Raw genomic sequence first — 25170 nt, 5'->3', positions numbered from 1 at the left:
TAATGGTACAGCAGACAGCTGCTGCTTAATATCCATTTCTTCATCTACCCTGATTATCTTTTGAAGAACTAACTGCCTCTGTTCCAGGAGATAATGTCTCATGTCAATGAGATATGCCCTCTTGGGAATATGAATTTTGAGCATTCTTCCTCAGCTCCAATCAGATTGTTCCTCCTATTAATGAGACCACCTTCTTGCCTTGAGAACTCTTTTGGTTCTGTCCAGGTCTCTTGTTAGCCAGAATAGGATTCTTGCTTGCCACCAAAGAATTGTAATTAACATACATGGCATATCCAAATTAATGAAAGTTTCATTCTTGTGGGGCACATTAAACACAAAACTCTAAATCACAGTTGTATAGGTAGTGTAAATATCTAAGAAAAAAAATATCTCTTTTGAGTGCTATGCTTTTTAAATACTAAGGTTATTTCCAATCTCTAAGGATGGAATTTCATTATATATGTTCTGTAACAGAAGGTAGAATGGTATAATTGTAAAGAACAAGAGCTTGGAAGTGTGACAGTCTGGATTGAAGCTCTTGATTACAATCACATTCTAACTGTATTTCCTCGGGCAAAATACCAATCTCTTAGAGCTTCAGCTTCCTCAGTGGGCTAATAATAGTTTATGTCTCAAGTTGAAGACTCAACTAATACATGTAAAATAGAGAAGGGTACCTAACAAGAGCCGAATACCCAGTAAATATTAGCTTATGGCGATAATTTAAAAAAACCTTTCTGAAACATGAATAAGAAAAAGAAAAAACCCACAATGCAAATTAGATATTTTATTGACATAATTACTAAACAATGAAACACAAAGGTATAATTTAATTAATATAACAGACATTTTAGAAATAAAATTATATTACAAGTTGAGTACTTGGAACATTCAGACTCATAAGTTGTATTAAGGAGTTTAACAACTGAAGTTAGGAAAAAAATGTAATTCCACAGTCACTGAAATACTTAATTCTTCAAGGAATCTTCTCTGCTGTAAAGACTTGAGAAGCTTGTCTCCTGGCCTTGAAAGAGAATTTTTAAAAAACTGTTAGTTGTAAGCTAGAAGTCATATAATTAGAATATGTATTAATTATCATTCTAAAATGAAAATACAAAATCTGGAATTTTTTTCAAGATAATGAAAAGTCTTAAAGAAAAATTAGTTTCAAACTTATGAAATTAGGAATAAACATTCTTAAAGCCAAACCATAAAGAAATTAAAGAAAATTCCAGATGAAGACAAAACAGTACGAAGCAAAAAGAAAACGTCTTTTACGGAATACTGAGTTAAAAGTAAAAATACTGGTTTAAGGTCAGAGAGAAATAGAGGTAAAAACAGGGTGAGGAAAAGCTAGAGATAGGATAGCAGAGAGAGGCAGCTAATTAAAGAAAATGATCTTCCTCATTATGGACTTCAAAACACCACTTCAGAAGGAGGAGCTAAGATGGTGGCATGGAGAGGAGTGGAAGACTGTTAGTCCCCCCCGGGAACAATTCATAAATGACCAAAAAACTAGTAAATAACCTGGAATAACGGTGGGGAGACAAATGTGACTGTCCACTCATCATCCACCAACCTGAACTGGGAGGAATGCCTGAGATCGCAGCATAAAATCTGTAAGTAAAACTGCGGACCTGCGCTAAGAGCCGAAAGCCCCTCTCTCACAGAAGCCTCGCGGTGCTAAAGAGCAGCCCTCTCTCAGCCCAGCTCCAACTGGGGTTTTAATGTTAACTGCTCAATACAGACAGCGAATCCTCAACAAGCAGACAGAGACTTTTGGTGACAACTGACCTTGGGAGAGTCGGGGGACATATCTGTCTCAGGATGGGGAGTCCAGAGGATTGGATGCTATCTCTGATGGGTGAACCTGGGAGCTTTTCTGTCCGTTTCTCTCTCTGTGGAGAAAACCTCAACTGTTTTCAGCCAGCAGTGCTTTGCAATAAAGACAGCCTCAGCCATTTTAAAGTCAAAACACTTTGATCAGCAGAGTCACAGAAACAAAGAACTTACTGATATGCAAATGACCTCTCTGGAGGGGCCCAGCTCTACTGCCTGCCTTTCCAGAACCAGACCCCAAAGCCTGGGGGAGGAGAGCCACAGGCCACACCCTCTTACACTAGCCAGTGACAGGCTGACAGGGGCACCTGCCAGGCAGAAAAGCACAGGTGTATCAATCCTCTAAGAAAAACCATCAGGGAAACCAGATACTGAATATTTCCTTCTTCTGTGATCTGAGCCTGTTCTTGTCTGGGAAAACCAGATTGGGGTAGCCTAGGAGGTCAGATGCCTAGACAACAGAAAACTACAACCTACACTAAGAAAAACGAAGCTATGGCCCAGTCAAAGGAACAAACGTAAACTTCAACTGAGATACAGGAATTTAAACAATTAATGCTAAATCAATTCAAAAAGTTTAGAGAAGATTTCGCAAAAGAGATAGAGACTGTAAAGAAAATACTGGGCATACATAAGGCAGAAATCAAAAGTTCAAAAAAACAACTAGCAGAATCTATGGAAATGAAAGGCACAACACAAGAGACGAAAGACACAATGGAAACATACAACAGCAGATCTCAAGGGGCAGAAGAAAACACTCAAGAACTGGAGAACAAAATACCTGAAAGCCTACACCCAAAGGAGCAGATGGAGAAAAGAATGAAAAAATATGAGCAACTTCTCCGGAAACTTAAGGATGAAACAAAGTACAAGAATGTATGTATCATTGGTGTCCCAGAAGGAGAAGAGAAGGGGAAAGGGGCAGAGGCAATAATAGAGGAAATAATCAATGAAAATTTCCCATCTCTTACGAAAGACATAAAATTACAGATCTAAGAAGTGCAGCGTACTCCAAGCAGAATAGATTTGAATAGGCCTATGCCAAGACACTTAACAATCAGATTATCAAATGTCAAAGACAAAGAGAGAATCCTGAAAGCAGCAAGAGAAAAGCAATCCATCAAATACAAAGGAAGCTTAATAAGACTATGTGCAGATCTCTCAGCAGAAACCATGGAGGCAAGAAGGAAGTGGGGTGATATATTTAAGATACTGAAAGAGAAAAACTGCCAACCAAGAATCCTATATCCAGCAAAGCTGTCCTTCAAATATGAGGGAGAGCTCAAAATATTTTCCGACAAACAATGAGAGACTTTGTGAACAAGCACCCACCCTACAGGAAATACTAAAGGGAGCACTACGAGTGATAGGAGAAGACAGGAGTGCGTGGTTTAGAAAACAATTTTGGGAGATGGTAGGACAGCAACGTAAGTACACTGAAAAAAGAAGTTAATAATAGAGGGGCATATAGGGAAGAAATATATACCTATTGCAAACTATATACTATAGTTAGTAGTATTTTCAACGTTCTTTCATAAACAGTAACAAATGTAGTATACCAACACTATGAGTCAACAATTGAGGGGGGCTGGTTAGGGATATGGGAGGATTTGAGTTTCCTTTTCTTTTTTGTTTCTTTTTTCATTTTTCACTTTATTTCTTGTCTGGAGTAATGAAAAGGTTCTAAAAATTGAACAAAATTTAAGTGCAGTGATGGATGAGAGTACCAGGGGCAACTGATTGTACACTTTGGATCTTTGGATAATTGTATGGTATCTGAACAATACCAATAAAAATTAAAAAGAAAAAAAATATATAATTCATGAAAACCACAAAAAAAAATAATAATAAATACTACTTCAAAAAATGTTTAAAAACAAAAAATAAAATGCAGTTATAAATATCTACATTTTTGGATACTTTAAAATATCAAATTTGTTCTGAAATTCCTCTACCAAAAAATTGTAATTATCTTTGAGAAGGAAAAAATAACATTTCAAATTGTTTTCTGAAAATCAATATTTTGCCCTTATTTAAAGCTGCAGAGTGTCATCTGATCTGCCTGCCAACAAATATCCAATATTTGCTAAATTCTGACAGTATATAAAGCACTATATTAAAAAGGACAGAATAACTATAAGACATAATGGTTAAAATAAAACCTGAGAAAAATAAGCAAAGGCCTGAAATATGCAAAAATTATGTTATGTTAAATTGGTGTTTTGGTTTCCCACTTGCTAATACAAATACCACACAATGTAATGGCTCATGGTTCCAGGGGCTAGAAGGCTTGCTTCTTCCTGGGGATCCAAATCATCAGACAAAAGGATTTCCCACAGATCCTTCCTGGTTAACTGCATTTTTAATTAAGACTTAGAAATGCATTTCTAATCCTGAACAGCAAAGGGCTGTTCAGCTAAATCCTTGCACGGAGCCACATTCTGGGGACTCACTTCCAGGGAGGTTCCTGAAAGAGTCATTTCTGGCCCTAGTCTCAGAGCACACTACCTGGATAGGCTTTTGAAATTATCAACTGCTGGTTTCTTTGTGCTTAAGGTTCAGCTCTCAGCTTATCCTTTTCCTCTCACATTTTATCATAAGCAGCAAGGAGAAGCCAGGCTGCACCTTTCATACTTAGCTTGGAAATCTTGGTTAAATATTCAGGTACATTACTTGCAAGTTCTGCCTTCCATCTGACATCAGAACACAATTTCGCCAAGTACTCTGCCACTGTATAACAAGGATCACCTTTCCTCCTGTTTCCAAAAACACATTCATTTCCATCTAATGCTTATCAGAAGTATCTTTAATGTCCATATTTCTACCAATAGTCCCTTCAAAGCCATCTAGGCTTTTTCTATCAAGTACTTCACAATTCTTCTAGCTTCTACCCATTACCTAACTCCAAAGCTGTTTCCATATCTATCTATCTATCTATCTATCTATCTATCTATCTATCTATCTATCTATCTATCTATCTATAATTTGTAATAGCAGCATCACAACTTTGCAGTACCAACCAGTTTCCTGGCTGCTAAGACAAATACCACACAATGGGTTGGCTTGACAATGGAAATTTATTGCCTCATGGTTCCAGAAGCAAGAAGGCTAGCTTCTTCCCAGAGTTGGTGGCATTCTGATGGGCTAGCAATCCTTGGGTTCCTTGGCTTTCCAATCAATGTGATGTCCTCCCTTTCTCTTCTGGGTTCCACTGACTTCCTGCTTCCAGCTCTTCCCTATGGTTTTTGTCTTTCATGTCTAGTTTTCTTTGTTTATAAGGACTTCAGCATATTGGATTGAGGCCTACCTTTATTCAATTTGGGTACATCTTAACTAATAATAGCATCTTCAAAGGTCCTATTTACAAATGGGTTCACAACCACAAGACCAGAGGTGGGGACCTGAACGTGTCTTTGGTGGGGAACATAATTCAGTCCCCAACAATTGGTAAGATTATTTTTTTTTCATTTTTCAAAATGTTATACCATATCTTTTCAACAAGAAATGTAATTGTTTACACAGAAGTTTAGCAAATGTGAAATTATGAGGCTTTGTATGTTTAGAGAAGTGGCAAAAATCACATAGTGGTTAAAAGCAGGGCTGTGGATGCAAATTGCCTGAACTGGAATCCTGCCACTTCTCCTCTACTTACTAGCTATGAGACATTAGGAATATAACACCCTCTCTTGCCTCAGTATCGTCATCTGTTATATGGGAATAATTCATAGGGCAGTTGTGTAGATTAAATTAGTCAATATATTTAAAGTGCTTAGAATAGCACCTAGCACAGAGTAAGTATCACACAAAGGTTATTTCTACTGTAATTATAATTACAATTATATATTTATTATTCCTTTCCTATCTGCAGTATTGCAAGCTGTTTTCCAAGTTCAGATTCTTATAGTTAAAGAAGTCACAACTATTCTCCTTGATACACACACACAAAAAAAAAAAGGGAAGGAGAGGGGGCAAGATGGTGGCAGAGAGGAGTGGAATTTAGTTAGTCCCCTGGAGCAACTAATAAACAATCAGGAACAACTAGTAAATAATCTGGAATAACTGCTGGGGGACAACCATAAGTATCCACATATTGCACACCAACCTGGATTCGGAGGAATGCCTGAGATCGCAGCATAAAACCTGTAAGTAAAAACTGCAGAACCACACTGGGAACCCCCTCCCCCATGGCAGGCTGAGCTGCAAAACCTCGCTGTGGTAGAAAGCAGCACTCTCCAAGCAAGCGAATGTACTCAGCCCAGCTCCAACTGGGGTTTTAATTAGCAAATGTGAACTGCTGAACACAAGCTACAAACCCCTAACAAGCACAAAGAGGCTTTTAGTGACGACTGACCTTAAAGAGCCAGAAGACTCCTCTGTCCTGGGAAGGGGACCCCAGAAGACCAGGTGTTACCTTTGGCTGACGGATTGTGGCCTGGCTCTGAAAGGGGGCTTTCTATCCCATTTTCTCTCTCTCAACCTGAGCAGCTCTCTGGAGAAAGCCTCAATAATTGTCAGTTAACAGTGCTCTGACCCAGACAGGGGTGGAGACAGCAGAGCCAGAGAGACAATGGAGCTATTCAAATGCAGATTATAACTCCCTAGGGGGTGTATCTTCCCTAAGAGGAAAGAGGTGGGGCCCAGCTCTACCATCCGCCTTCCCTTTGGAATCAGAACCCAGAGCCTGGGGGAAAACAGCCAAAACAGAAACTAAAGGGGCCATACCTCCTTACACCAGTTGGGACCGAAAGGCTGACAGGCATCACCTGCTGGGCAGTTAGGAAAGCACAGCGGCTAGAGACCCCATAGGAAAGACTGTCAATCTGTAAGACACACCAGCAGGGAGACTTGAAACTGAATATAACCCCATTCTGAGACCTGAACCTGTTCTGGTCTGGGAAAATCTGATTGGGGTAACCAAGGAAGCCAGATGCCCAGACAACAGAAAACTACAATCTACACTAGGAAAAACAAAGATATGGCCCAGTCAAAGGACCAAACTTACACCTCGACCAAGATACAGTTGGGATATTGTTTCACTTTAATGAAACAATCTATTACAGACTTTCAAAGAAATATGCTAAATCAAATAAAAAACTAAATCCATGAGTTCAGGGAAGAGATGGCAAAAGAGATGAAGGATATAAAAAAACACAGTAGAAATAGAAAGTTTGAAAAAATAAGTGGCAGAATCTATGGAAATGAAAGGCACAACACAAGAGATGAAAAACACAACAGAGACATATAACAGCAGATATCAAGAGGCAGAAGAAAACACTCAGGAACTGGAGAACAAGACTCCTGAAATCCTACACACAAAATAACAGAGAAAAGAATGGAAAGATACGAGCAACATCTCAGGGAACTTAATGACAACATGAAGTGCAGGAATGTACATGTCATGGGTGTCCCAGAAGGAGAAGAGAAGGGAAAAGGGGCAGAACCAATAATAGAGGAAATAATCAATGAAAATTTCCCATCTCATATGAAAGACATAAACCTACAGATCCAAGAAGTACAGCGTACCCCAAACAGAAAAGATCTGAATAGACCTACGCCAAGACACTTAATAATCAGATTATCCAACATCAAAGACAAAGAGAGAATCCTGAAAGCAGCAAGAGAAAGCGATCCATCACATACCAAGGAAGCTTGATAAGACTATGTGCAGATTTCTCAATAGAAACCATGGAGGCAAGAAGGAAGTGGTGTGATACATTTAAGACACTGAAAGAGAAAAACCACCAACGAAGAATCCTATATCCGGCAAAACTGCCCTTCAAATATTAGGGAGAGTTTAAAATAGTCTCTGACAGACAGACAATGGGAGAGTTTGTGAACAACATGCCTACACTACAGGAAATACTAAAGGGAGCACTACAGACAGATAGGAAAAGACAGGAGTGAGAGGTTTGGAACACAATTTTGGGTGATGGTAGCACAATAATGTAAGTACAATGAACAAAGATGACAATGAGTATGGTTGAAAGAGGAAGGTTAGGAGCATGTGGGACAACAGAAGGAGAGAAGAAAGATAAAGATTGGGACTGTGTAACTCAATGAAACCTAAAGTGCTGAACAACTGTGATGAAATATACAAATATGTTTTTACATGAGGGAGAACAAATGAATGTTAACCTTGCAAGGTGTTAAAAACAGAGCAGTATTGGGGGAAAAAATACAATCAATGAAAACTAGAGACTATAGTTAACAGAAACATTGTATTATGCTTCCTTTAATGTAACAAAGGCAATATACCAAAGCTAGATGCCTGTAAAAAGGGGACATAAGGGAGGGATATGGGACTCCTGACACTGGTGATGTTGTCTGACTCTTTTATTCCACTTTAGTTTAATTCTATCTTTTCTTTTGTTGCTTCTTAGCTGTCATTTTTTTTTCCTTTCTTTTTCTTTTTCTTTTGTCTCTCTACCTTCTTTGACTCTTCCTCCTTTGTGGAAGAAATAGAGGTGTCCTTGTAGAGATAGTGGTGATAGTGTTGAATACATAAATACATGACTATACAGGGAACCATCAATTGTTTACTTACAACAGACTGTATGGCAGGTGAACAAAACCATCTTTAAAAAAAAACGGGTTGATGAAGACACTTGAGAGCACTAAATTGAGGGAAATAAGTCAGACACATAAGGATAAATATTGTATGGTCTCACTGATAGAAACTAATGATAACATGTAAACTCATAGACATGAAATGTAAGCTACCAGGCTATAGAACGAGGCTAAAGAATGGGAAGCAGTTGCTTATTATGAGCAGAATGTTCAACTAGGTTGAACTTAAGTGTTTGGAAATGGATAGAGGTGACAGTAGCATGTTATTGTGAGAATAACAGTGCTGAATGGTGTGTGAATATGGTAGAAAGGGGAAGCTTAGAGTCACATACGTCACCAGAAGGAAAGCTGGAGGTTAAAATACGGGAATGTATAAAATAGTGAATCTTGTGGTGGACAATGTCCATGATTAATTGTACAAATGTTAGAAATCTCTTTCATGAACTAGAACAAATGTATGACACTATAATCAGAAGTTAAGAATAGAGGGGTATCTAGGGAAAAAATATACCTATTGCAAAGTATCTACTACAGTTAGTAGTATTTTAACATTCTTTCATCAACAGTAACAAATGTACTATACCAATACTATGAGTCAATAATGGAGGGGGTGTGGTTAGGGGGGTATGGGAGGATTTGAGTTTTCTTTTTTAGTCTTTTTTTTTTCTGGAGTAATGAAAATGCTCTAAAAATTGGAAAAAAAAATATGATGGATACACAGCTGTATGATGGTACCATGGGCAACTGATTGTTTACTTTGGATTTTTGGATAATTGCATGGTATGTGAACAATCTCAATAAAATTAAATTAAAAAAAAATGGAACAGCATTAAATGCATAGTGTGAGGAACACAGCTTAGTATTCCAGCACCACCAATCTGTTTCTAATAAAATGTTCAGCCAGAATCCATGATAATATTTAATCCCACCCACATTCTCACAAGCCTTCTGTACACTGGTGAGTAAGTGTCTTGGTATTTTAGTAGTAAATTAATCTCTAACTATCTAGCCAAATGAATGACAGGGTAAATAAAATGAATGCAAGTGTGGCATTTAAATCACTGCAAAGAAATCTTTAATGTATCATATTAAAGCGAAGGCTTCTTAAACAATCTCTGCCTTTATATCCCAAGTTACAAGGCTGAAAGATTACCCTAGCTCTCGCTCTCATTTCCAACAATTTTAGTCCTTTCTTCCATGATTCTGTTTTTCTCCAACAAGATATACTTGTCCAACAGTTCCTCTCTAGTCCTCTGCCTCTTTTCTCCTTCAAGGGAAACAAAGCCATGTGAAGTAGGGGCATTTTTGTTTTAAAGATTCTGTGGCTTGTGCATTTTCTAAACCTGATATGCAATCACATTTTGTCAGTTCATAACAAGTGGAAGGTTTTCAATTCTTAAATATTGTTTTATAATGCACCACTCATCATTTAATTTCAAGGGATAAAGATGAGAAGCAACTCTACTGAAATTTAATTCTAGAACTGTGTATACCCATTAAGCCCAAGTGCATAAAATAGAGCCTCAGCAATCGCAAGGATCACATTTTAATAAACAATAATTAAAGTCAATGTGAGTTAGCTATCTCTGGATTCAGTTAGGTTTACTTACCATTATATGTTGTCATTACTCATTACTCACTTGCTATTAAATGTTAAATTAAAATTTATAAAATTCAATTCAGTTATGAAGCTATGAGTAAAGCAATTGAAAGTCATTAGGGACCATTTGAAATTAAAGATGCCCATTCCAGAAATTAAATGACAAAGAAACAAAATGTTTTTGCCAACTTTGTGAAACAGGGTAAGGTGTTAAGAGACATAAAACTATAGCACTGTTAGGAGATCTAAAGCTATAGTATTGATTTTAACTAAAAATTTTAAACTCTAAATTCAGTATTTTCAAGCTTCACTTAATAAATATTTGGATACTTACAACTTTCTCTTCCGGAGAAAGAACACCCTCTATAGCCAATATCTGGTACTGCTTATGTTTTAAATTTCCCACAAATTTCCGAAGCTGCTTGAGACTGTTAGCCTCAATCTCTTGCTTTAATAGTTTCTGCATTTCTCGAGAAGGACATCCTGGATCAAATATTAGTAAACATAATGTTCGGTTTTTTCTCTCTTCAATTCCAACAACCGTTTGACTATGACCTATCAAAAATGAAATAACAGCAATACATGTCACATGTATATCTATACACACATATAAAAGTTACTATATATATCCTCTCTATATATAGTGTGCACATACATTTATATTCTAAACACCATATACATGGCTTTTAAACACTGCCTAGTGTTTTTGAATACAGTTTATGAACAAAACCAGCCAGTCAGTTATAGTCACAGGTATCTACCAGGTGCCCAATTAAAATTCAGTATAGTTCCTCTCTTAAGTAAGAGAAATAGCTTCCAGAAGTTGTAGCAGAACTTCAGACCCTATTAGAAAAAGAAAGTAAACAGGGCTGAAAGAAGCCATCAATGATTTTTCGTTAAAATAAAATACCACAGCACAATAATAAAAGCAAAATGTTAAAATTTTATACATCTTAAATGTTTCCATTTACTATTCTTTGCTTACCAGAAATTTTATAAAATGTCTCCCTACAGTTTCAAGATGTTATAAATTCATTATTTTTTTAATATGCACACTTAGATATACTTGTCTTTATTCCATCCAAATGCTGAATGCTGTACTGATTGTCACCTCTGAACCCACTTTAATCCCAGAGTTGTAGTTAACTTGAATATATGAAATGGGAAAATGTTTTAGTCTGTGAATCTGTAATTATTTAAAAAAAAAAAGTTAAAACAAAAGTTTTGGGTAACCTCTGATTAGCATAATTAACATAGTGAAAAAAGGTTTCCTCAACATTCTCTCCCACATATTTATGGCACAGGGTCCATTCATGACAACTTAATGAACAGAATGTCATTGTCAGTACTTCTGACATGTGTCTATGTGAACTCTTTCACTCTGAAGACACAGTTTAGTTCTACTTCTTAATATTTAGGTTTTTTCATTCAATTTAAGCTTTTTAAAGGCTTCATTACAAAAAATTCCACTTCTACTCTTTTTCTTTCCCAGTCTCTTGATCCCTCTTATTCAAATTATCTCAGATGAAAGGATTTGAAATTTGTCTAGCCTAGAATTAAAACTCTCATAGTTTTCCAAAAGGTAAACAGAAGTAAATTTATATATACTAGAATTTCCATGGGGAAGGCTTAGTCTATTATAGTTTGTATTCTTAAACAATGACATTCCTAACATTTATTTCTCCTTATTCCTACTGATCCAGAACATCCATTCAACTAAATTTATCAAGTGTCCAGGTGCCGGGCACTAAAGAAATAATGACACAGCCATAAACAAAACAGAGAAACATATCTGCCTTTCTGGAGCTTATATACAATAGTAAGAGACATCCTATAAATAAGGTAAGTAAGTGAAATATACGTTATGTCAGATGAAGAAAAATAAGTCAAGGAAGAAAGATAAGACATGCCAGCACTGGGGGTTTGAAATAGGAGTTGGAATTTTAAATAAGGTAGTCAGGGAAGGCATCACTGAGGTAACACATGAAGAAGGAAAAGGATGAAGAGTCAGGGAAGAGTGAACCAGGCGAAGAAAACAGAAGTACAACAGGCCCTGATCCCTGACCGTGACAGGGTATTATTCTTCATTACCCAGGAATATACTGTAAAGATAGTGTAGTTTTGGAAATAAAGATAGACCAATACCACAATCCACCCCCCCATCCTTGCACCACCATCCCAAATTATCACACACTTAACCTGTCCTAAAGCAAAAGCCAATCAATCATCTTCTAAATAGCATTATTGTCTATGAGCTATACTAACCTTGATGCTGAAGATAGATAGGAGGCTTAGATGTACGAACTACCTTTGGAGTCCCTTCCCTCTCTGAAGAATAGTAGTTCAATATCCACTCAAATAAGCGAGGGTGTGTACCCAAAGGACCAGTAGATTTGTGAAAATCAACAATGTGACACCTATACAAACATTGACAAAATGGATTATTTAGAGAATGTTTTTAAAATGTTTTCAACAATAGAATTATCAAATAACACAAAATATTATCAGTTTAGAACTAATTTTATGTAGTCATTTTCTCCCTAAGAAGAAGAAAAAATAAATCCAATATACATTTTTATTAATTGTCCAGAAAACTGTCATTTTTGTAAAGGAAGTAACTATTTAAATAACTATTCATAATAGGGTAGATGACTAATTTTAAGTTATAAAAAGTTTCTGACATATAAAACATCCATGAATATTAAATGAAAACCATGCTTGACATTTGAGTCACCTATATATAACATGCGGGAGAGCTTCATTCTGAAGTCTCTAAATCTGATGATCAGTTAGAAACTGACTTCTAATTTTTATTCCCCAGCAGCCATTCACAGCTATTAAGAATATCCTGAATATTTTCCTTTTCAGTTCTCTGAAATTCCAATAACAGACAAGAAAAGAATATTTGTAAAGATCATAGAAAAGCATGTGTATACCCATACCTTTATATCTACATATTACCCATCTGGCAGCGGACCACTTCCAAATAACTATTTTTAAAATATCAGGTATAATCCAAAACATTAATAGCTTTATTATCACTTCAAACTACAGCATAGATCTCCTGTGTTCATCTCTCTTGACAATAAAATCTCCAAACCAACCCAAGTTGTAATGGTTGCTAATTTTAACCTCAGAAAATTTAATGTTGAAAACTTACAACTGATTACTGAGTTTTAAGTGCTCAAATAAACTCCTGTATAAACTGCTTAGAAATAGAAACAGTGCTTATAGGTTAGCAGTTTTATGGCATGTCAGTTTAGATTTGGAATTTGAATAGTACCCTAGAAAACATAATTCATGTACAGAGCAAAAGCAGCATTTATGTAACCGAAAAACAAATTCACAATATATTAATAATAAGGTTTACCAAAAGACTAAACCATTTAAGGTATCAAGAAAGAAGAAGGATATACCAGGCATTTTAGGAGGCAATTTTCCTTTCCTCAAGAATTATAAGAATTACAATGTGGACAAATTAGCAAAAACAAAAAAACAACAAAAAAAAGCCAGAAACAAATTTGGAGGGTATTAAAATAGTCCTTTAAGTTTAAATAACTCAAGAAAGTTACTGTACACACACCATTAATTTTTCTATATAAACATAAGAAATATTTTTACTTCTAAATCTAATCAATTAACATGGTAAAAATGACGTAAAGCACTTGTTAAATTACTTAGAAACAAACATAAAAGAAAATATCAAGCCACGAAACTTAAGGCAAACTTCCCATTAAAGATGATCACAAGCATCTATCTATTCGCTCTTGAAAACCTAACAACATAATATTGAAGGAAAAAATGATTTAAACACTCCTGAACAAAGAGAATGGGAACAGACAAGAAACTGCCACATATCTGTGGAAAATGGAAAGCAGGACAGAGGAATCACAAAAGTGAATGGAAAGGAAATGGAGCCAGTTAGTCTCACAAAAATCCCATCCGGAAGCTTAGAGACACCAAGTACTTGGAAGGGCAGCCAAGAGGCTGACAATGGGAGATTAATACAATTTTTTCATAAAGAAGCCAAATAATCCCACAATTTCCCCGTACACCACTGCAGGAACTCTAGGCAGGAGAGTGGAGAACTCTTCTCTGAAAGATTTCTTAAGATCTCTCTCTACTAAAATTTAAGAGTTCTCCAACCAAGCTCCCAAATAAGACTCCTTAAATAAGGCATGCTAATCTTAAATCTGCACGTTTCTTCAGTTGTACAGCACTTCCAAGCAGCTTTTTAGTACTTCATGCCTCACTCCATGAATGAATGGACAACTAAGGATTTACAAAAGTTAGAAGAAAGCCTTCAAAATGGAAAAGACTAAAATAGACATGAAAACAAATTAACATGAAGGAAAAAGAAATTCAGGGGATAGAAGAAAATTTTAGGAAAAAAATTATTGCAATCATTAAAAATACAATACTATGAAATTACCCTTTAAAATTAAATGTATGACTACTAAAATATAAGTTTCAGCAGAGAAGTTGGGAGATAGAGTTGAATAAATGTAGAAAGCAAAATATAAAGCAAAGAAAAAAAAAAAGAAACATGACACATAAAATTAGAAGGTCAAAGAGGTTTAGTGGCCAACTAACATTAATTCCAGAAAAGAAACATTTTTAAAAAATGGAAGGATCATAATTTCAAACACTAACAGCTAACCTCTGAGTACTTACTATGTGCCAGTCACAGTTCTAAGCACTTTAGAAGTATTATCTCATTTAATCCCCACTACAATTCTATGTAGGAGGAGTGTGGCTTCTGATCAGAATAATGTGTGATGTTTCATGCTCAACCATAAACAGCAACAAAGGTTTTATCTGACAGGCCTCACAGGGAAAAGCTTACCTCCCTACATCAGATGTGGTGCACACTGTGCGCTACAATCTCTGAGGAAAGTTAGTCAAAGACTCAGGCCCCTGGCCAGTCATGCTTTTATACATATCTATGTTCCTAGCCCAGGCATTTCTCTATCATGAGGTTCAAAACCAAGGCCTTCCTTAGACACATCTGCTGACATGTCCTTATCGGGGGAGGGAAGACAGAGTCCTTGAAAATACTTTCTCCACAGTGACTCACTATTCAGTATATTTCTATTCCTTGTTTCTCCTCTGTCACCCTATGTTCCAGGTCCATAAAACTTCAGGAGCCTTTTCTTTGGGGTTCCCTCAGCAGTGAGATGACTCCTTACATCTACATTAACCCATCAGACCCTCCCCTGGTAGTGTCATTCCATGGAGGAAAACAAAACAGGGAAGCTGGTAATTCTGAGTTAGCCTCTGACTTATACCAGCAGAATGATTAAAGGCTTGACTATTACTCTCATTTTGTTGTTATTATTTTCACTTTAATTTGATTGTTTTAACTGGCTACTTTTGATACCTGGGAGCTCAGCTCAGCTATCTCAGCTGAACTCAGCTCTTGGCAGTTACTAACAATATCTTATTTTATCAATGGCAGAACTATGGTACAGACTAGTTAGGTCTTATAGCTAGTAAGTAGGAACGCTTGAATCAAACACAGGCAATCTGACTCCAAAGTCAAAGCTCTTAACTGAATACTAACTCAGATCTTACAATTTACAATTCCAAATTTAAAGGAAAAACAAAAGCCCAACACAGTGAATCAAAGCTCCACACCCAACAGTGAAATTTCATGATATCAGGAATAGGAGAAAAGCCACAAAACTTCTAAAGATAAAAACAATAAATAAATAAATAGCTTTACATAAGGGAATGAGAATCAGATGGCATCTTACTTCTCAATAGTAACACTGATTACTGGAAGTCAATAGAGTAAAAACTCCATTTGATGTGAAAATGAATTTACAACACAGCCACCCAAACTTTCATTGAAATAATAAGAACCAGGGCATCCTTTCTTACGAAGCTAAAGAAGAAAGTGCTCAAGCAAAAAGGAGAAATCCAAAAAAGAAAAAAACTAGGAATCCAGGAAAAATCCAGGCTCCAACATAAAATAGTGAAGAAATACTATACAACAATAGCTGTGGAGGAAATCTAGAAGGCAAATAATCCTGATTGAAGCAAGGAGGTCTCCAGGAATAAGGAGGGCCTCAGATTAGATAAGTGAAGTATTTGGAAACACATAAGATAATGATGAAGTCAAACAGTAAAAGGAAAGGCAATTTATTAACTTGAGGAAAATTTTTAAAAAGCTTTTCAGGATAGAAAATAAAATCAGCAGTGAGCAATATTTAGACATGATATAAACTCTGACTTAATATAAACTGAGATATAATCATATTAGAAGGAAGAAGGATGAGTTGGAGGGTATAAGAGAAATGCAACAGACAATGTCTAAAATTGGTAAAACAAGAAATAGCTATGAAGGCATATTAAATTTGATGGAAGTGACAGTTGCCTCTGAGAAACAGTACTTGACAGAGAGGAGCACGAGACAGTGAGTAAACTGTTGGTTTTCATTATAAGTCTTTCAATGCTATTTAATTTTATTTTTAGACTATTCCTTCAATAAATTTTTTTTTTTTAAAGCTCCCTGGTATGACAATCACATTAACTTTAATTTGGTTTTAGGTACATACTTAACCCTGAGGGAGGTCAGGAGTGTATAAACTTCACATGCTCCAATCCATGCCTTTGTTCCCTGTAACCTGTTATTGAGTTGAGAGGCTCCCTGGGGATCAAATCCTTCTCTCCATGCATCTTCAATCATAGATTGAATTTTTGGAATACAAGGAATTGACATACCTATATCATACAAGCAAACGTGTTACACAACAGCTAAGAAAGTATTAAATAGTATCATGTAGCAGAATATCATACACTATTAGAGACCTACAACAGTTCTCAAGACAGCTATCCCTGAAATCTTTATTGTATCATTTTAAAACCCTTCTTCCAGCCAGAATTTGGGCTTCTAATTTAAACATTCACCAACATACTTCTCCATTAAAGCTATTAATTGTGCTTATGTAATAATTCACTCCACATCATAAATACTTTATCAGACAAGTTCAGAGTACTATATTTCACATACCTTTCAAGCAATCATCATAAGCATCATTTTGTAATAGTGATGAGAGTAGCATTTGGAAATTTCTGTAACCACAACCCCAACCTTTGTCACCTAAAGATGAATGAAAGTGATCCACTACTGTAGAAAGCCACACACGCCTCACATCTGTGGCAGCATTCTGATAATATCTATGAAGTGCTTCAATTATTCCTAAAGTAGAAAAGAGATTTAGAAGGATACGTTTTCACCTTTATATGGCTGACTCATACATTTCTCTCCTTCAAGCTCCACATCTAAATCCTATTAATTTCGTCTTCTTTACCATCCCACCGCCACAACCTTCGTTCTTGTTCTTGCTTGTCACTACTATTCCCAGTTCCCTAATACTATCATTTTACTTGTCATACTGAAATTGAAATTGTTTGCCTCTTATCTTTTATGTGTCTGTAGAGACCAATGCATAAAAGTAAAACTACTGAACCAATATTCTTCTTGTCTCTCCATTTCATTATATACACTGCTGGCAATCACTTTCTCTAAAACTCGGTACTAACCAATATGCTCCAAATAAAAAAATCTTCAGTACTTCTCTACTGTCTATGGAATAGTCATAATTTCTTTCCATGATATATGAAGCTCATAGCAAGCTATCCTTAAACTTACCTTTATTTAGAACCACTCTTCCTGCCACGATTTTGGTTGTGCCTTAACTGACACATTAAACATGATTTTGCTCATTAAATTTTAATTCAATTTCAATAATTGCTAAGTACCTTTCATATATCTAGTACTATACTAAGTGTTGAGGACACAAACTATGTATAGGACAATACCCATTGAAATCTCATGTACCCACACTATAACAGCTGACATAGTATGGGTAAGCAAGTGTTAGGACAGTAGCTATCTGACTCTGTTTCTTTCCTCCTCCTAGCACACTCTCTTTATATGTCTAAATCCTACAGATCTTTCAAGGATCAAATACTATTGCATTTACAGACCCATTTTCTAATTCTAAAACTCCAAAGAAAAAGATCTCCTTCTTTTTCTCTGAAGACTCAGTGAACTTATTTTTTTTACACATCATAGATACTAAACATATTCTGCCTTGGTAGAATACCAAATACCATATACAGCTATTTGAGTTTATCTTACTTACATTACTAACTCTGTGAAGCTTATAACAGGGATATATCTTATTTGAATAGTCCATACTTTCTGATATGGTATGTGGCACCTAACAGATAATCACTAAATGCTTGTTACTTGAATGAAGGGCATCCCACAAGAAAATGAGATTTTGTCTTTAAAAAAGCAGAATCAAATAAATCAAAACAATCAAAGGAACCAACAACTGTAGCTCTGCCCAGCATCATGAAGGGTAAAAATACAGATCATTATAACCATGTCTATGGAGACTGGAAAGATAAGACATATTCATAAAAAATTAAAATTAAAATGGTACATAATTATGTAGTAAATTTTGTGGCATGGAATAAATACTATAGGAATTCAGATCAAGTAAGATAGACTGATGAAGAGAGGTCAAGATTTGAGTCAGACCTTTAAGACTGAGAGAAAAAAAAGGAAAATAAATTAATGTATTTCTAGTTTACTTATTATATATAAGACAGTGGTGCCTCATTCTCTTGGGTAATACTAGCTTAGCAACCACATCATAAAACTGCGTAAAGGGAAAATTTCCTCAGAGCAAAGTACTTTTTATACCTTTACACCTAAATCTCTTTAGATATTTTCCAAGATGAATATATCTTGTATTAACTTATATTCTATTATTAAGATTATAACAAGGTTTCAGTATATAAATGGAGACCCTTTAAATAATAGCTGCTCCAATTAACGTTTGAATAATTAACAAATGAAAACCCCTGCCACTAAATCAATCACTAAACTTCAAAGCAACTTATAAAAAGGACATAGTATATTATAGGCAGTGTTCTTCATCTTTTCTGGCCATGCACAACCAATATAGACATATTATTTTAAATTATCTACACATGACTATATTCTATATAACTATAAAACATGTACAAACAGAAATTAAAAGGTGATATAAAATAAATATAAACAGAAGTTCTAATATTTTCTTCCTCTAGCCAAATAAACCATATGACACATCTGCTAGGATGTTCTGCCCCACAGAGACCTTTATTACGTGCAGGCCCCTAGAGAAATGAAAAGCAGCCTTCAGAAACAGAACCATACATATATGAAAATATATCATATGCAGTGTTACAAATAAGAGGGGAAAAGCTTAAATCCATTAACTGGTACTGAAATAAGCATAATATTTTTTATAGGTATGGTTACAAATAAGGAGGAATATTAGATCTATTTCTTTATCTCTCTCTCACACACACCCACACATTCCAGGTAGATTAAAAATCAAAATATGAAAAGCAAACTTAAATATTTCAGGAAACTATTAAGGACCATAATTATGACCTCAAAAATTCAGATTTCTTACGTAAGACTCTTAGAACACAACTAATAAAGGGAAACACTGGGAAATTTGGTTATATTTTAATTTAAAACTTCAGTCTAAAGACACCATATGCAAAATTTAGTGGTAACCACTTACCTGAAGAGAATATTTCATTATGTATAACCAAAAAAGGATTAGTATTTTAAGAATTCCGACAGATCAATAAGAAAAAAACTCAGCAAAAGAGGGAAAAGAAAGGAACAGGTTATTCATTGAAAAGGACACTTAGGAGTAATTAGGGAAATTAAAACATGCATCATCTCATACCCCATTAAATGGCAGAAATTTAAAATTGTAAGCACAAGTATGAGTGACTGTACACTAGTATGAATGCTGATTAGTATAACCACTTTGGAAAACAAGTCTGCAATAACCTTATAAACTTGAAGACCCACAAACCCTCTAACCTAGGTGTTCTAGTTGTGGATGTAATACTAGAGAATTACTTGAAAGAGACTTTACTACACAGCTGTCAAAATAAATGACATGCAACTATAAGAATCAACAAATTTGAGCAATAAATATGTAATACACCAATTACTTACAGCTAAAAAACATGAAAAATATTACATAGTGTTTAGGGAACATACATATCTGATAAGAGTAGTAAAACATGTATGTGACTGATAATTACCAAATTCAGGATAATAGATCACTTTATGAGGGAGAATCTAGGAACAGGATCAGTGAGGGATACACAGGGGCTTAAAATACATAGCGGCGATGGTGCTGAATACATAAATGCGTGACTATACAGGGAACCAATGATTGTTAACTTAGGATGAATGTATGGTGTGTGAACAAAACCATCTTAAAAAAAATGGGTTGATGAAGAAATCTTGAGGGCACTATATTAAGTGAAATAAGACAGACACACAAGGACAAATATTGCAGGGTCTCACTGGTATGAACTAATCATAACATGTAAACTCATAGACATGAAATGTAAGTTACCAGGATATAGAATGAGGCTAAAGAATGGGGAGCGGTTGCTTATTATGAGCAGGGTGAACTTAAACATTTGGAAATGGAGAGAGGTGATAGTAGCATGTCATGAGAATAACTAACAGTGCTGAATGGTGTGTGAAGGTGGTGGAAAGGGTAAGCTCAGAGTCATGTATGTCACCAGAAGGAAAGTTGGAGGTTAAAAGATGGGAATGTATAAAATAGTGAATCTTGTGGTGGACAATGTCCATGATTAACTGTACAAATATTAGAAATCTCTCTCATGAACTAGAACAAATGTATGACACTATAATTAGAAGTTAATAATAGAGGGACATACAGGAAAAAATATATACCTACTGCAAAGTATCTACTACAGTTAGTAGGATTTTAACATTCTTTCATCAACAGTAACAAATGTACTATACCAAAACTATGAATCAATAATGGAGGGGGGGTGGTTAGGGGTGTGGGAGGATTTGAGTTTCCTTTTTTTGTCTTTCTTTTCTGGAGTAATGAAAGTGTTCTAAAAATTGAAAAAAAAAGATTAATTGTGGTGATGGATGCACAGCTGTATGATGGTACTGTGGGCAACTGATTGTACACTTTGGATAGCTGTATGGTAAGTGAACAATATCAATTAAAAAAGGCGAGTAAAAAGAAATACATGTGAAAGGCTTTACAGCTTTAAAAACCTTAAATATGACAAAACATTAAGATTTGAAAAAAGCTGGGTGGTGAGAACAAAGCTGTTTCCATCTAAATGTATTTAAAAATAACAGATATACACATATCTAATTTACAAAACACTCATTAAAAGAAAAAAAAAGAGGCACGCTTCGGAGCAAGGATACCTGATCTGAATTCTAGCTGGCCTGATAACTAGCAGGCAATCTTACCTTGGGAAAGTCATCTTTACCTCAGCCAAAAAATTTAACAGTACAAAAGAAAATGTTTGTTTTGAGAGTTAAATGATACAGTGTGCATAAAGCTCTTAGTGTCTAAAATATACGGCTACTGAAAACTTGAAATGTGGCCAGTCTGAATTGAGATGTGCCCTGAGTATAAAATATACATTGGATTTCCAAAAATGAACAAAGAATGTAAAATATTTCATTAACAGTCTTTAAAACTGATTGCATGATGAAATAATATTTTGTATATATTAATTAAAATTTTACTAAAATTAATTTCATTTGTTCTTTTTTATTTTTATGTGGCCACTGATTCAAATTCAAATTATATATATGGCTCATATATCTGTATTAGATAGTGTTAGTCTAAAGCATGGTAGGCATTAAATGAAAAAACGTTTAAAAGGTTCACTTTTATAAAGTTTAATTTCAGATGTCAAGAAAGCACAATAAAAAAGTGAATTATTTTTTAAAAGTTAATTATGTACTCTAAAAATTGAAGTTCTGAAGTTGCAAAAACAACACTTTTTAAAAATTTTTTGACTCGGTCTCATCTAAAACTATACAAACCATGGATTATGAATAGGAAGTAAAATCCAAATTCTGATTCCTTCTTCAATGATACAGAGAATATCAAAACCATATTTCTAACGTTAAAGTACTCACCAGAAGTTTTTGTTTTTCCTTCATCAATACCAACAGCTAATGATTCCATCATGTCAGTTTTTCTTCTATGAAATTCAGATGGATGCATTCTTCCCCTATTTACTTCTATTTCCATATTTCTCAACTGCTGTTGTTTATATCCTCCAGAATTATCTAAACCATATTGTCTCTATTGAACATAAAAATGAATAAATTAATCTTTATATTCCTGTTCCTCAATGAGGATGGAAACTTACTACAATTTTATTTATTTAGAAATATCTTTTGAAAGATTCTGGTTTAAAAATTTAGACAAGTCAATACTCAAAGATTGTGTGAAAAAAAAAAATCACAAAAATGTCTGAGTTAATAATGGTCCTTCCATATAAACAACCACTGTGGCAAGAGACTTGCTTTCCTTGTAGTAGGGAAAGAAGGGGATCCTGTCTTTCTGCTAAAGGTACTGTGAGGGACAGATAAGCACTTCCGTATAAACATACTGTTTATACTTTTCAAGAAAAAACATGGTTCTCAAGCTAGCCCACAAAAAGCCCAAATTCATCCATAGTTCATTGTCAATCATTGTACACAGCAAATGAATTATGTTTTTGTACACTAAACTGAGGATCTCAAATAATAAGTAAAAAACTGCTTCTATGGAAAAGTTTTCTGAGATCTAAAAAACTGATTTGCAAAATTATATAACAAACTCCCTTAAATATTGGAAACTTTTTGTACTGGTAATGTTCATCATTACATAGCCACAAAAGATTTACACAGTCAGCTTTCTTTCCTGAATCCTGGTGGGCAAATATTTTGCAAGTAAGTGAATCACCAGTTAGTAAAAGAGTCTAACTAGCTATTCTAAGGAACAATAGCTCTGTAAAACTATATGAGAAAACAAACAGAGGTCAAGTAGTCTGGGAAAACGATGAGCCTTATTAAAGGCTCTCAGAAGTCCTAAAGTATACAAATCTGTTTATTTTACTGAACACTTTCAAACCTATTTAATCATAAAACCTTTTTTATTCATACAATACCTATCAACACATAGAACAAGAGCATTAAAAAAAAATCTATGAGTATTATTAGCACAGATGCCCCTATAGTCCACAGCAAATTATGACTGAAAGTAGAAAATCTATTAAAAATGTAAATGCATTTAGTAACAGATGCTGCCAGTTTAATTTAACAGATACCACCACCTAAGATAACCTAAGTCTCAAATATGAAAAGTATTTTTCCTTAAATATAGTTCTTTCTAAATGCCTGAAATTATAATTTCTGTAAGAATTTGAGATTCAGGAGACATCAATTCTATGTTCAGATTTCACTTCTAAGTATCTACATATATACTTAAATTCTCAGTCTTGGTTTCCTCATTTGCCCCATTAACTTACAAAGGTTTAAATCCAGGTTTTATCACGTAATAGCTGCCTGACCCTGAGCAAGTTACCTAACAACTCCATCTCCATTTTTTAATCTGTAAAAAAAATGGGGGTGGGGGGCTAAAATAATTTCAGAGTTGTTGAGAAGGTTTTGAGACACTAAAGTGCTTACCCCAGTATCTGACCAGAGTGAATACTTAAAACTGGTGGTTTTTATATATTATAAAGGATATATGTAAAAAAAAAAAAAAAAAAGAAATTGAATAATGAAGACAAAATTAATAGGCTGAAGCCTTGAAAACATGTCTGAAAAATAAGATCTCTAACAAACCCAAAGACTATCATTGCTATTAATTTTAGTACCTGCAGTTTCTGAAATTCTTCCATTTCTTGCCTTGATAGTTCAGCTCTCCTCTTTCTGTCTTCTTCCTGTTGAAGCTGGTGAGCCAGTTCTAGATCACTGGAATACTGGTCTCTATCCATGCCTATTAGATATTTTTAATGTTTAGAAAAAAAAATAACTGTTTCAATCAAAGCTTCCACATTTTAAAAATAGAGTAAATGCTATTATTTTGCCATTATTCACAACTGTGATGTCATGGAACCACTGAGTACAAATCTAGCAGAACTTAGAACTAATTCTGTAAGGGAATAGCTTCCAGTTAAATAACTAATATACACTGAGTGTTTAGGTTGTGACAAGTGCTTTTCACTAATTATCTCATTTGATCCTCATGACAACTTTATGAAGTAGGAATTACTATCTACTGAGGAAACTAGAACTTACAGAGGTTAACTGGAACTTCGAGGGAAATTGGGACTTAAGCGAGCACTCTTCATCCCTGCTCCTTAATACAACAAGAGGAGGGTGTTTATTTTAAAGAAATCTTGAGGGCAGAAAAAAAGGAAATAATAAAGAACATAAATATACATGTTTGGAAAGTGCAGGTGTTAGATCATAATTAATTAGTCTTGTACTAAACAAATGGAACAACTTGGCAACATCCTGTTCTGCTTCCTCTCTACTCATTGTCCTCTAGATCTATTTGTCAGTGACTTCTGGCCAACATCTTGTCTCCTTGAGCTCCCATCTTGATCGTTTAATTATGTATTTGAATATTCTTTCTTTCCTTTCAAACCTCTCAGCCTCTGCTATATCTTCCTATTTGGGGCCCATCTTTCATTCTTGGGAATACGCAGCTCACACCTGATTTTGAGGATTCAGATTATCACCTCCAGTGCACTTCTGGGGCTGTTGACAGTGCTTTAATCAGACCATAGCTTTCTTCCAATGGCCACTACAAGCTTACAGAATACTATATGTACTATACAATCCCTATCATAAACAGAGTACAAATTATCAGTTAGCTTCAAAAAGGTTATTCTACCAAAGTCTTCCCTAGCAATCTTGTCCAAAGGAAGATGGCACACCAGCTGCAGTAGTAGAGAATTACCAGAAGAGAACAGTTTCATCTCTATTCCAAGAATTATCATCTTGGAGTTAAGCTGAATGAGCAGGTAATGCTGACCATCAAGATCACTGATGCTGGCCACTAAAGACCTCTGCGTTAATACAAGATACCTATATACCCCAGGTAGAACACAACTAGTTTCTCTTAGAGTCTACTATATCTTTTGATTCAGAGGGATTGCGAAACTCATAAAGGATCTTTCCACTTCCAGGGCACAACAATGACTCCTCAATCAATGCTGTTTTTAAAAAGATAAGGGGCAGTGGAAACTTTTGTAGAGTCTCTATAAAAGCAGTAAGT

General features: G+C 35.1%; 1 protein-coding gene across 4 annotated transcripts in view; it reads right to left on the bottom strand.

Annotated features, from left to right (window-relative positions):
• Positions 1 to 774: 774 nt before the first annotated feature.
• Positions 775 to 25170, bottom strand: part of ZUP1 (zinc finger containing ubiquitin peptidase 1) — a 39881-nt gene continuing 15485 nt past the window's right edge. Inside the window, exons 4-11 of one of the 4 annotated variants that reach the window (XM_037843564.1) lie at positions 23762 to 23883; positions 22032 to 22200; positions 17022 to 17210; positions 16567 to 16732; positions 12272 to 12423; positions 10341 to 10561; positions 1795 to 1898; positions 775 to 1024 (exon numbers count right to left, since the gene is read on the bottom strand). In XM_037843564.1, the coding sequence (XP_037699492.1) occupies positions 919 to 1024; positions 1795 to 1898; positions 10341 to 10561; positions 12272 to 12423; positions 16567 to 16732; positions 17022 to 17210; positions 22032 to 22200; positions 23762 to 23883 (1229 nt within the window). In that variant the 3' untranslated portion in view covers positions 775 to 918. Of the gene's footprint in view, positions 1025 to 1794; positions 1899 to 8383; positions 8454 to 9121; positions 9674 to 10340; positions 10562 to 12271; positions 12424 to 16566; positions 16733 to 17021; positions 17211 to 22031; positions 22201 to 23761; positions 23884 to 25170 lie in introns of those variants that run through there. The other 3 variants (XM_037843566.1, XM_037843567.1, XM_037843565.1) reach the window with 3 other exon arrangements.

Source organism: Choloepus didactylus, chromosome 7 (assembly GCF_015220235.1).
Source record: "Choloepus didactylus isolate mChoDid1 chromosome 7, mChoDid1.pri, whole genome shotgun sequence".
Lineage (NCBI taxonomy): Eukaryota > Metazoa > Chordata > Mammalia > Pilosa > Megalonychidae > Choloepus > Choloepus didactylus.
Note: the sequence above shows the minus strand (reverse complement) of the source record. Positions and strands in the feature narration are given on the sequence as shown.